The sequence below is a fragment of the Pseudochaenichthys georgianus genome, chromosome 7, assembly GCF_902827115.2.
Source record: "Pseudochaenichthys georgianus chromosome 7, fPseGeo1.2, whole genome shotgun sequence".
Classification (NCBI taxonomy): Eukaryota; Metazoa; Chordata; class Actinopteri; order Perciformes; family Channichthyidae; genus Pseudochaenichthys; species Pseudochaenichthys georgianus.
In genome coordinates, this window is record NC_047509.1 from 31,837,339 (window position 1) to 31,851,602 (window position 14,264).

A 14,264-nucleotide genomic window follows, 5' to 3' on the forward strand; every position below is an offset into this window, starting at 1 on the left:
AGCAATAACCGTGTTTTCTTCTTTTTTTCAAATCTTTGCCTGTAAAGAAGACAACAATGAACCGAGGTCAATGAATAGTAAATTGTTCCTGCCTCCTTGAATGACACATTCAACCGTTTACTGTATGTGTCTTCTTTTATTTGGCTGGATGACATCATTCGCCTTCTGAAACTCCAATTGTGTGCTTCTGTTTGAGTTTGGGCAAAAAGTACAACTTGGTTTTGTTTAGGTTAAGATCGTGGCTTTGGTTGAAATAAGTATATTAGGGTTAAGATAACTTTTGTTTTCTTTGTTGCAATATATTTGGGATTTGAGTTTTTGGAACGATCGTGGTTAGGCTATAAAAACATATTTGACTTTCTTTTAAAAAGCAGTCTACCGTATTAAAATCCAGTTTTAAGTTTTATAGACCAATCTCTTACCAAACAGCTTTTAATCCTTCACCTCAAGCCGTGGCTGGCAGTTTTACAAAGACACTCAACTTAAAAAAGGAGCGTGCAGAGTAAACATGTGTGTGCTCAGTCCTGCTTTTGTATTTATTTACACTTAATGCCAGCGGGACTTCATTAAAATTAAAAAAGGCAACCATAGCCAAGGGAGACTAGAAATAGCAACGACAAAATCTCATGGACATTTTAGTAGCTGAGGTGACTGAGCAACACAGTCCGTAGGGGAATATAAAGATCTAACGGCTGATGAATGAGTTTTTTAGAGAAGCAGATCTCCTCTAACAAGCTGAGTTGCCATATGTCTATATTATGACCTATTGATTTAGTAACGGAATCGTACAACTAATTATGCTGTTTTTCAAGCCGTTGTGAGCTTTCCTTTTTTCATATAAACCTAGATTAAATAGTTATTGCATCAATTATGCCAACATCTTCAGAGTATTTGCAGCTGATAATGATTCCTTTGCCTAACTGGAGAGGGTAGAAACCGGGGGACATTGGAACGGTAGCTATAGTCCCTTCGGCTCTCATATTTTACTTGAAACTCTCCTCTTTTTCTCTCATACAGTATATCATGTTTCTAAAAAAAATTCTGCTCCTCCCTCCCCCCATCTTGACTCCCTCCATCTTGAACTTTATCTCGAGACTCTTACTCTGTGGAAAAGGCATAGGCTGGTGCAGGCCTGGACTGGTAAATAAGTTCATCTGGCGAGTTAGCCAGGTCAGGGCCCAGGCGCTCAGCTGTGCGAGCGAATGTGTTACATTCAGGAAGCAGAAGGAGAGGGAGGGAAATTGATTGTCCCCTTTATATGAGGGAATGAGAAAAAATACTGGACCAGCCTCTACATTCACAGACACACTCACCCACTCTAAACCCCCCACCTTGAGGGAAAGAGCTGCAGCTAAAGACACAGAGGAAATAAATGAGTAGCGCTGTATTGCTTGTTTTTCTCAAGTTGTTCATTCTGCTGGTTCCCTGATAAGACACAAGTAGTTTTCTTCTGAAAACCACTTTGAAAGACTCTTTCCCTCCTTTAGCCTTTTTTTCTTTAATTTAACTGTTTTAAAGAAGTTATTTTCTCATATTGAGCCAGTAGGTGGTTCTTTGTTAGCAGATGTTTTCTTTATTTCACGCTGAGCGTTGTATGATTGCAGCGAGATCAATAATTGATTGCATTGGTCCCCTGAGGACCACCTACCAGAGATCAATAGAATCCTTGCCGGGTTGCTTTCTCCCTTCTGATATGTTACCAGGTATAACTGCTGCCCACCGTTGCTTTTCTTTCTTAATCTATTTTTTCTTAATGGTAGAGCATATCGGGTCTAGGCTCTGGACTCGTTGCTGTATATAATCATATTGACGGACTGGCAAGGGAACTTGTCTGTTGATCAATACCGCACCAATACACCGCTGCTCACCACACCACCTCAGTCCTGAAAATGAGATTTTCTAAATTAAATTCTCACCCCTGAAAATTAAGAGGAAGGCAAGAGCTCCCAGATAATGAAAACGTAACACTCTTTTGAAAAGAAGTAGCACAAGGACTGATACATGTACAGTGCATCCATACAGAAGTCGCACATGTGTGTACATAAATAAACCACCTGTGTGCATGACAGAAAGTTTCCACTCCCTGCACGATGAGGCAAGCTGCCGATTGCATCCCTGGATGTTGCCATAGCAACCTGTCCCCTCACCTCGAAGGTCTTCTTGCAACAGCTACATTGATAGAGAGCCTAAAGCCCTCTTATAGAGAGAAGGAACGAAAGACGAAGAGGACTGTTGAAAGCCGGCAGAGACCGTGGAGCACATATGTATTACTTAGCGTCAGCTGAAAAGAAAGGCTCCCTTTATTAGGAAGCAAGTGGAAGATGTCCCTCAGGAGTGCTAGAGCGTAATGAATTTAGACTCATTCAACATTAATGCGATGTCGCCTCGATGCCACCAGCAGTATCTCCCTCCATCAACTTCCGTTCAGTGATTTCCTGACAGCCAGCAGGTCATTAGCCAATGTTGAAGCCACTGTTTGCAGATTTAATCTTATTACGCCACAATTGGCCTCACCTGAACAGGTTATTCAACACGTTTGCCATTTGTGCGTCACTGCCCCAGCAATTCGCCGTAATTCTGCCGCCATTCTTGTCACCCATGTATAGTTCAGGACTGTTAATTATTCATGCACACTTTTTTCCTTCCCCGCTACCCCTTCGTAGTTTCCTTTTCCGTCCAACTAAAAGCACACGGCACTGCTGTGAAATAATTCAAAAACGTGACAGATACTCCCCCCACCCCCCCTGCAAAGAATAGTGTTCGTTCCATTTTGAGTTTGTCAAGGCGATTCTGTCAAGCCTTATTGGGTCAAACGTGTTCATGCTCACCAAGATAGTCAATTTCTCCCTCTGTCACTTTGTTTGAGGTAAATGCAACACAGCAGCACAACAATGAAACTGATAGAGAATTTCTCCACAAACACAGGTTGTGGGGACCGAGTAGAAACAATCTAAGAGTAATAGAAACTACTAGTTATCATTCATAACACTCCGTTTGATGTCTCACTATGGGATGCGCCTCAACGCGTATGCAAACAGAAGTATCAATCTCATTATGCCAATCCTGATTGGTTGGTGATCTTGACGTCAACGTCAGGGAATCCACCCACCCTTTAAGTAGCTTGCGCTACGACGCAGCGTCATTCAAACACCTCTTCTCGCTTCAGAGCACATCTCGATTTATCAGTAACCGGGCTAGCTTAACGGTCCACAGACTGAACCCAAAGCTAACATTCGGTCGACGGGCGATTGCCGGTTACTTTTTTGCTTTGCAAGAAGAATGAGCAATATTAACACACCAGTTAATATTGTAATCTGCCTCGCCGTTCTTTCTGTCGAAATAATGGTAAGGTACAGACTCACACCAGGTCTGCTCGTCCTGCCTCGGGCTGGAACACGCCCGGGAGGCTATCGATAACCCCGGCTCGTGCGGGCATTGTACCCGCTTCACCATGAAGAGCCTCCGCCGACGGTTAGCACGCCAAGCTAGCTTGTCGGGACAGGACCCCCTCATGTCCGCTGATTCGCCGTCCGGCAATCAAGACATGGTGGCGTCCGCCGCAGTGATTGAGCCCCCCGCGCTGTGTCAGACTGTGTCATCAGGCACCTTCAAGTTAAACAATCAGGTGCACACTTTAATGTGCCGCCATCTCCGGACTCGGCTTGACTCGCACAAATGTGTTTAATCGTTTATGTCAGATATGTACTAAGTAGCCTAAATACATTTGTTCCTGCTCAAGATTAGATTCAACTTTATTGTTATTGCACATACTGCAGGTACTGAGACAACGAAATGCAGTTTAGCTTCTAACCAGGTGCAACAAGCAGCGAAAAGTAATGTGCACAATACTACAGTAAACAAGTCACACAGTAAATTATGTGGATTAAACCACATTTATTTTGTTAAAAAGAAACAAAATATGATTTTGTTTGAATGATTAAATGTAGGGTGAATTGCCCTAATGTGGGACATTTTTGCATTTCAGACTTCGGGAATATATTGCGATATGAAGCCAATACAATAAATCAAAATCCAGTACCATTCCGAAATCCTCAGTAATATTAGACACTAATAATACAGTAAACTATTAACACTGTACATATTATTGTTTGCCCGTGGGATTAGGATGATCGGTAGTGAGACCCGTGCTGCATTTTCCTCCGGTTAGATGTGATATAAAAACAAAGCGATTATTTTTGTTGTTGTAAACTCACGTGGATTACATTTAGTGCATTCATTTCAACTCGCGAACATATGATACATTAAATGATCGTGAGGATGATGATTGAAAATCGTTTGTTTGAGCCTGGATGCATTTCCTGATCTAAAAACATAGCGATGGTTTTGTACTTACGCCAACGTGAATTAAACATTATTTTGTTAAATAAAAACATGGTGATGTTTAGTAAATGATTACATGTCTCTTATTTAGCACAGAATATGATCTTATCCGTGACATATGGATCTTAACAAATATCCGCTATATCAGATACCTGTATATCAGCTGTTTATTTCACATGAGTTCCAGTGTGGCAGCTTTCATTAAAATTAAATGTATTTATCAAGGGGGCATTTCAAGTCCTGTGGGGGGGTTTTCCTTTTCAGCAGGGGCCCACCCCGTGCTGATCACGGACCCGCACGGGTAGGCGTCTGAAATGAAGCACTACATCTGTATATGGACAGGTCAAAAGAGTTTCTTTGTAATGACCAACTCTTTGTATCCTGGGCTAACCCTCAGAAGGGCAAGCCCGTTACCAGGCAACGGCTCTCCCACTAGATTGTGGAAGCGATTGTTCTGGCATATACGAGTCAGGGTTTGCAGGCACCAACGGGCCTGCATGCTCATTCTACTCGTGGACTGGCTACATCCTGGGCTTTGTTCAAGGGTGTTTCCATCCAAGACATTTGTGCAGCAGCGAGCTGGTCCTCGCCGCTCACTTTTGTCCGCTTTTAAAGGCTAGATGTCTCTGCTCCAAGTGTGGCCCGCGCAGTGCTGGGTCCCGTGTTGAGACAGAGTTCTGGTTGTTTTTGGTGATTTTCGAGATAAGCATGTCTAGCAATACGGGAGTTTCAATATCCCATAGTGAGACATCAAACGGAGTGTTATGAATGAGAACTATAGGTTACTTACGTAACCCCAGACCTAAGAGTGAGTAACATGAAGTGAGATGTCTCACCAGACGGCCCTTCTTGCTAAGGCGAAGCGAGAAGAGGTGCTTATTTTGAACGATGCTGCGTCGTAGCGCAAGCTACTTAAAGGGTGGGTGGATTCCCTGACGTTGACGTCAAGATCACCAGCCAATCAGGATTGGCTTAATGAGATTGATGCTTCTGTTTGCATACGCGTTGAGGCGCATCCCATAGTGAGACATCTCACTTCATGTTACTCTGAGAACTGGGGTTACGTAAGTAACCTATAGTTATGGGGGCACATCTATTGAATCTGTGTCTGTTTACATATTTTTTTAAAAGCAAGCAACTGGAACAGAATGTTGCACACGTAATATATAACAAATGAAATCTGTGCCTTTCATCCACCATGCATGGATTTCAAATATGATTTTGAAACTGGGATTGAATTTGAAAGCTCTGGGCTCCAATATCCAAACTGTTGCGCATATATAGTTTGCATTGTTATGGAATGAAAACAATATATTATTTTCCATGTGCTTTGATCCACTAAAGAAATAAGCTCTATTGTGTATCATCTTCCCACACTGAATCCTTAAGCATCAGAACTGGCAATAGAATTGGTGGAAAATTACCACCAGAGAACTATGCCTTCTTTCAACTCCTCAACCATGACATACTTTTTTACCGTGGCTTTAGTTACAGATTTCCTTCCTTTAAAAACTCTTTGACGCATAGAAATCCTTAACGCTCTAACACCATGTCATATTTAATGGATGAACCGTCCAAACATGGGATATAGTGTTACCTGAATAAGACGGTTTGCCTTGACAAGCGCAAACTGGACATGCAGTATTTTCTCCCCATAGGGATTTTCTTCCACAGCCTCCAATGAAAAAAGAACGCAGCATGGGAGAGAAGCTTTTAATACTGCTGGGCCGGAGGGAGATTACCTTTCACAGAGTTTCATGAAGTGGCAAGCATGCACACGCATCTACACATCGAGTGAAAACGACATGTGCACAAAGATTTGTAAAGCTTTCACCCTTGCTGTTTTTCTAAACAGCTTTAAAGACCCTGCATAGGTATCTGTAATACGTCTGAAAGATGGAACAGGGTAGCTATGGTTAGATTTTATAACACTGGTTTAACATCAAGAAAACCAACAATTAAAACTATCTCAATATAATATTAACTTTCATACCATTGGAGATGATGAACTTCAGACCAAACTAGCTACTTATAAAACTTTATTTCCGCTGAGCTGCATGTTATTATCTTGTTTCAATTTATTCCCACACGAACACACTAAAACCATAAATAATGTTTAAAAACATTTACAATCTATTATACTTAAAACAAATCTGTATTGAAGTGAGAGAAGATTATCTCTGAAGGTCATTTATGTTATTAACACTGGAACAGCATAGTCATTTTCATTAAAGTATAATCTGTTATCTGGGAAAATCTATAAAAGCATTAGATATTCTAGCATTAGATATGGAAAAAGCTTATATTTTGACATTTTATGTTCCCCCAAGTAACGCTTTTTATTGCTTAGAAATTAACCGATAGTACTGTAATGTGCCTACCTCGACACAAAGTGGCCCTAAGCAGTGTGCGAAATACCCGTCAATAATCTCCCGTTTATTGCGCAATATACCGGTCGAAGATTTCTCAATATGCAGTAGGCCTATACAATATGTCATGGATGCAAGCCAAGACAATCAGTAGTCTATAGCAGCGATTCGCATCGTGAGAAGACACAGAATCGTTTGGTACATACATTATCCCTCTATGATAAGAACTTGCGACTTTCTACACAAAAACAGACATCAAAACATGTGGCGCTAGGTAGCTAAAAACGCTAACATGGCTCACCTGTGTCGTAGTCTGGTCAAAAGTGGTCTTCAATGGCATTACAATGAGAAAAACTGCTGAAGTTAATCCATATAGGTTAATCCAATGTGTCTGTGTCACTTTGAAATGATTTCTGATAATCCATAGGCAATAAACCCTGCTTTTCCGTTTCCAGATGTCAGAGCGAGAGATAGCTTCACTCTCATGCAAAACTACATGCGCAAAGCCCCCACCTTTTTGTGTTAACGTTGGTGTCTATGTGAAAACTCTCCTTCGATTATATTGGCTCTAACGGTCAGGAAGAGATGTCAATCACCAAAATCGACCAATGGGTTCCAGAGAAACGGTAAAAACGCTCATTTCCACCCAAATCACCCCGGAGGTGGAGTTTTATTTTCTAAACCTCTCTAAAAAGGTCAAATGTCACTTGTTTTGCATCAATCTTGATACAGGGTACTTATTATATGTTGTACTTTGGATTCATAAAGCTTTTAGTCTACCAACCCATCATCCAAGGGTAGTTTTCACTATAAGTAAACAATTATTTTTGGACGGACACTATAATTTACAGTTTTTTACTATGTTCAATCTGAATTTTCTTTAAAATAAAAAACATCTATATTGATTCTGACTTTTCTACATCCAACTCACAGGTTTATCATTACTTTGAGAAAAAAGATTATTCATTTTCCCCTTTTAGAAGTGTAGTTATGGTCATTTGTTCTGGAAATGTCATTTTCAAGCTAATAGGTTAAATTGTAACCATTTAAGGGACAATATGGAATCTTTCTATAAAGCCGCTTATCTCAATCATTTTTGTAAATGTCCGAAGCTCCAAGACCTCTTACAGGCTAGCCATGAACCAATGGGTGTAAAGCACACCCCAAGGAACAGTGCTGGATCTTGGCTCTATAACAACAGTTACTGGATACGCAGCACCCTGGGACGTACAAAAAGGTCTTGCCATGTGGATTTATCACAAAAGCTATGGCTGTAAAACTAATCAAAACATTTTCTGGGAATAAAATACATGGAAACTCAAATAATTTTGTCTGACATACTCCCAAGCCAATTTTGTAGGTACATCTAGGGAAAACTGATGCTGTCTTGCACATTGGACCTTCAAAGATACTGTTCCATTTCTGTGGAGACTGATTTTTAGAGTTGTAAATTCAATTTTATGGTCCTTTTGTGGCGTTATTGAATCGGCAACTTTATGAACATTGAAAAGCCAGCACAATTTTTTCGTTATTTGTCTGTGTAATATGCTAATATGGCACAAGCAGCTAAATGAATGGGGGTGGGGGGGGATTTTTCTAGGTTAAGTAGTTTTATTGGAATGAGTGTGCTGCCGTGTTTGGACAGCTCTTTCATTATTTTTTACATCAAGGTGGCAAAGTAATTAACGAAAGTATTAACAATGAAAGACCATAAGTCAGAGGCAACGTTTTAGCTAGTTCAGTTGACCATATAGCAACTGTGCTGGCTTAATACCTATTTTCATTAAAGAGACATCTTTTTTATCACTAAATAAACAAGGAACACTAACACTACCTAGCCAAAATATATGTCACTTGCATTGTAAAAAAAACAATATTGGTTAGTAACATAGGCAGAAAGCCAGTATCTATACAATATTACATGTGAAAAGCCTCAGTATCCTCATATGCTTTTTAATGTGCCTCTATTTTGAGCAATGGGGTATATTAATGTTGACTACCAAGAGCTTCTTAGTTTTTCTTCTGAATCTGAGGATTGAAATGTATCTTGTCTTGTCTTGGATACCTGTAGAATTCTCCCTGAAAATAACTACATAACTATTCAGTGTGTTCACTCATTCCAAGGCCTGCACTTGATACTGTCCCTTAGACAAAAGACTGACACCAGAGCTGAGGGCTCTATCAGTCAGCAAAGCTCGAGGCTAGAGTGAAATGTTCTTGTAGGAAAACATAGCAGAAGAGACCTGGTTACAATCTGCTGCTGGCACTCATGGTCTTTACTCTCCAGGTGGTGTGTTCACTGAGTGTTTACAGCCAGTATTATTTATAATAACCATTTTCAACCATCTTGCCTCATGACTGTACCGGTAGTATGTATTGTTAAGTAATTCAATTGATACATTTAAAGCACAGAGAGATTGTTGTTTGGTCAGCCACAATCCTGCTCTCTGTTTTTTTCCTCCTCTGGCATACCATCAGAAGCCCTCCATCTCTCTTGTACCCATCTGACACAGTTCGATTGAATTTCATCTCTTGTCGCTTTGCTCGCATGGCTTCGCCTCGGAGCCACACGCTGACACTTGCTTACACAGACGCACACACAGCCCATGTTGAGACGTGATGGCTGAGCAGCAGGCCAGTCATGACAAGTCCTTCATGCCAGCACCTGGCTGCGTGTGTGTATGCGAGACACCTAATGCCTACACATCTCAGACACACACACGCTGTCAAGAATACGGATGCATTCATGGATAGCTTCTCACGTACACACACACACACTTGCTTCTTTTCCCTCATGGTACAAAAGAGAGTGAGCTCAGGTAGCTGTCAGGCACTCTCCCACAGGGAACAGTGGGCAAGTCAAAAACAGCCTCCTCACCTGTCACTCCGCACACACACGCACACACTTTTAGACACTGTGCTTCAGTGTGAGGGGAGAGACAGAATTAGATGCTTTGGGCAGATGCTGGACCAGTTGTCCAAGCTGCACACAAAGAGTTTGTGTGTGTTTGTGTGTATTTGTGTGTGTCTGCCAGATTGTCTATCTGCCTATCCAGTACCGCAAAGAACACCTGCCAGCGAGCCCAAGTGGACATGCCGCCTTGCATTTAGTCTTGGCCTAGGAGCCACTGATAAGGAAAACTGTGATGTAGCCTTGTGGATGTTGGACATGTATATCCTCAGCAGTGTTCACCCCTCCAGCCAAGAGGAGTTTTTTTTTTATGAAAGTGGATTTTTATGTGCTTTCGTCCATTGATTTCCAATCAGGTTGGCTACCTGTGAGAGCTTTCCGTGTCTTTGTACGCCCCTGAGGCAAGGACATCTCACCAGCTGGATACCCAGCAGCCCTCAAAGTGGGCACAGAGCCACAGCAGCTGTAGCTGCCACAACACGGGTGAATTACTCCCTAAATTGATGTTATGTACAAACATCACGAGCACATACGCACACAGGTACTCCCTGTTTGCTTGGCGCATTCAGCAGCCAATAGCCACGTTCACACTGCGGTACTTTTCCCACAAAGGTTCATGCGAACTTAGTTCATGATCGCGTTCACACCAAAAAGAGCCGGTACTAAAAGTAGTTCATGCGAACCTTTTTACCCCCTCGAAAGTCCCTGCTCTCTAGCAGGAATATAGCTCTTTTTTGAGAAAAGAGCTATATTCCTGATTGGCTGGGCGAATTGCAAACCACGCCCCGTAAAACTCCCAAAAAGTTTTGTGAAGCCGCCATTTTATTATCCTCGCATTAGCATTATTAGCATTAGCATTAGCCCAGCGCAGAAACGCAGAGAGACTAACTTATGGCAACACAAAATAAAACATGGGAGCGGTGGAGATGAGGAGGTGTCGGCGTTCTGGCGATTTACTCGGAAGGCTTCAGTAGAAGCTGCTGGGACTCCCAGCAGCTTCTACTGAAGCCAGTCCCCAACTCCGGGGACTTCCGGCCGGGGACTCCGGGTGGCAGTATATGCCGTGAAGTGGTTGGCGGCCTGCCAGTAAACCCAAAGCAGAAGAAGAAGAAGTGACGTCAGCGGCTTCATTTGCCTAATCCACCCCCAGGGACTTTTTCTGGTGTGAACGCGATCTGTACTTAGTTCATGCGAACTAAAGAGTTCGCATGAACTAAGTTCGCATGAACCTTTGTGGGAAAAGTACCGCAGTGTGAACGCGGCTAAGGACAACGTTTACAGAGTGCTGTTTCTCACTTGGTCTAAGCAGAGGAATCAGTGGGAATTTCAAAGTCTTGAGAGTTGTTGTTGCTTGACTCAAGTGTTTGGCTCACCTTGGTTTGCCTTCTTGTTGCCGCCCATACCATTTTTTTCTGGACGGTCGATTACTGATGTTTCACTGCCTCTTCAAAAGATGGAAATGAATCGTCCAAACTACTGTGCACCACCCTGCTGGGCTTTCTGTAAATGTGTTTTAAATATTGTGGACATTTCCAATTTTCTTTTTAACATTGAAGCTTTTCTAAATCCTTCAGTGGCCTCAGCAGGCCCAATTCCACCCTGCTGATGCATTTGTGTAGCTGACCTGTGTAGGGTTCTGCACATGACCCCAATGGCCGACTTATATCAAAATGGATCTGTACACACATGCCATACATTTTATTTGCGTTGAAAAGTGAACTGTGCATTGTGTAGGTTGTATGGTCAGCTAAGAGCTTCTGTAACTGACCTTGAAATGAGTTCATAGCATCAGATGTTCTTGTATCAATCTGAACACCTTTGTTTTCTTCCTGTCTGGCAGGCTGCAGAGGGATGTTGTGTGGCTTCGGCGCCGTATGTGAGCGGGACCAGACTGACCCATCCAAAGCTGACTGCGTTTGCAAGAAAGCGGACTGTCCATCGTTGGTGGCACCTGTCTGCGGCTCTGATTCGTCCACCTACTCCAATGAGTGCGAACTGGAGAAAGCCCAGTGCAACGCCCAGAGACGCATCAAGGTTCTGCGCAAGGGTCCCTGCTGTAAGTAACTCTTGATTACTAGCCATTAGACATTTGAACAGTGTATATACAGCGATTTGGATATCAATATGGTGCTTTTGATCACTAAATCTATATTCTATATATATATCAGAGCACAATCTGAAACGATACTGACACTCCATGAAACCACTGTGAAGAGTAGGTGAATAAATTGCTTAAAGCACAGTGAATGCCAATGTTAGAATAATAGACACATGACTTAGCATGTGTTGATCTCTGGGACAGAAAGCTAGCATGGTTAATGCAGCAGGCACAAAGTGGCTAGTCTCTGAGTGACACTAAATTGCCTGTTATTGTCAGGTAAATGGATTTATATTGCACCCCGTCCTTATACAACAGGCTTTGCCTTCCTATCTTTATCCCACAATAATAAAACACGTCCTCATTATGTCCAGTCTATTGTCTTTCCAATATGGCTGCGTTCCCAGTGCTTACTCGCCACCTGTGCCACTCAAAATTCCCATTGGTAGCCATCCAGTGGATTTTTTTGTTATCCCTCAGCCTCTAGTATGTGACTACACTTCTGCTGCACCTCTCGTTGCCTCTTTTTAGCAAAGCCCATTAGGATTCAAGGCTCTGAGGGAAGCAGCAGGCTCCTGCCAAACCCGAAACATAGCATCAGCCTCAATAATAACTATAGAGTTGTTTCAGCGTCGTGTCTGCCTGCTATTGTGGGCACCATGCTAATTCCAGGGGTGTGATTACAGTGCCGGCTTGGACCTGGCACTAATAACAAGCTGGGTGACTGCTCACCATGGGAAGGGAGGAATAAAGCCATATAAAGGACAGGGGGGACAGAGAGTTCTGCAGGGAAGCATCTGGAGAGGCAGGGAGGGAATAATGTCGAGAGAGGAATGAGATGTGAAACATTTACTGAACAAGGGGGAGGCTGGGGCGAGAGAACAGGTGAGCAGCAGTAGAATACATCCAGCGAGAGAGAGGAGTGTGAGTGCTGTAATGATGGTTCATGGAGGGTTAAGGCCATCAGAGGCTCCATAATTACAGCTATACACAACAGGAGGCAGGAAGAAAATAGTGTAAAACATAATCATTTGTGATACTTGTGATTATAACTACTTGCTCACTACAAGAACAGAGACTTTCTCCTTTATAATGTCACATCTGGAACAAGTCCAACACAAATTGTAGGGCAGCTTGTTCATGTAACCATTCATTCGGAGTGTTTTTATAAAAAACACAGAGCTCGTTAGTAGTATAACGTAGTTTAGTTTGTTAAGTAAAAAGTTGGATTGCAAGGTTAAAACAGCAGTAAATGCATGGTTTGCAAAGTAGTAGCATTAGTTATTTTGTTTTCGACCGATAACATTTAAACACGAGTGCCTTTAAAGAATCCATTATATTTTTGGGCAAAGCAAATCACGGTTCTGATAAATCAACTATGTGTCACTTACGGAAATGGCCTTGGAGATCTGCGCTCTCGGAGTACCCTTTTAGATTTAAGACGGTATTCATAAAGGTTAAAGTCGTCCTTTTATCTGTGGATCTACTCAGATATCAGAGATGTATCCATTCTGTATCTGTCAAGCAGTGATGTATGTGACCTTGAAGTCTTAGCTCTTGGGCACCAATACTTTTAATAAATGGAAATCAAGATATTACGTTTTTACTTTTAAGAGACACCAGAAAGCATCCATAAATTCCCTTCATGATAGTTCTGCCCATTCCTCCAACATGCGGAGGATGCGTTGTACGTTGCAATGAACTCAATGCCACCAGTCGCTGTAAAGAAGGAGCCAGCTGTCAGTATATTTACCTTTACGTCTGTTGCACAGCCTGTTGGAAGCTCCCATACTGTATAGCGCAATGATTCAGCCACAGTAAGATGTGGTTCCGGATTCTTCTGCAGACTTTTCTTTGTACATATGTGTATTTCTGGATTGATGGATGTTTGCATTCATACTTTAAATACAGTTATTGTAGGTAGAGGTGAAGGTACCAGTACGGTATAAGTACATGTCTGTCAGAGAGTGAGGGTGTTAAGAGGTCAGGGGAAGTGGATTGACAGGTTCTCATTTTCTTTTTGCCGCCGATAAATGCAGCCCATCCAGAGGGTCTGGACAGGTCACCCCGGCTGAGATGATGGTGTTGTCAGGGCTGATGGAGGAAGAGAGAGGCGAAGTGGGAAGTGGGGGAAAGTGTGAGGAGGAGAGAGCCAAGAGAACAAGAGGGCTTTTAAGTCTAAGAATAGTGTGGGCGGTTGGATCGGCGCTTTTGTGCGGCGCCGTGTTTGACTCATTTGATTTGAACGGTGGGTTTTCATTGGGCTAGGTGAATTGACTACAGTTCTGAAAAGCCGCCATGTCTAATTCACATCCACTCAGGAGCGAAGCCACAAAATAGCTTTTGTCTCCAAGATGATCCCTTCTTTCTAAAGAGGCTGCAGTCGTACAGAGCAAGTGTTAGTGTTAAGTGTGAAGCTACGTGTTTGCAAACAGGAGAGAGGAGCTCACCCTAAAGTAAAAACATACTTTTAAAGAAGAAGTAACACATTACTGCTGCAAATGATAAGTTTCATTCTCAAAGCGTTAATGGAACTCTTATTCAA

At 42.3% G+C, this 14,264-nt stretch overlaps 1 protein-coding gene across 1 annotated transcript in view; it reads left to right on the plus strand.

Moving 5' to 3' along the window:
• Positions 1-14,264, plus strand: part of agrn (agrin) — a 295,804-nt gene that overhangs the window by 150,330 nt on the left and 131,210 nt on the right. Inside the window, exon 4 of the mRNA XM_071203838.1 lies at positions 11,462-11,677. Coding sequence (XP_071059939.1) covers positions 11,462-11,677 — 216 coding nt within the window. The remainder of the gene's footprint in view (positions 1-11,461; positions 11,678-14,264) is intronic.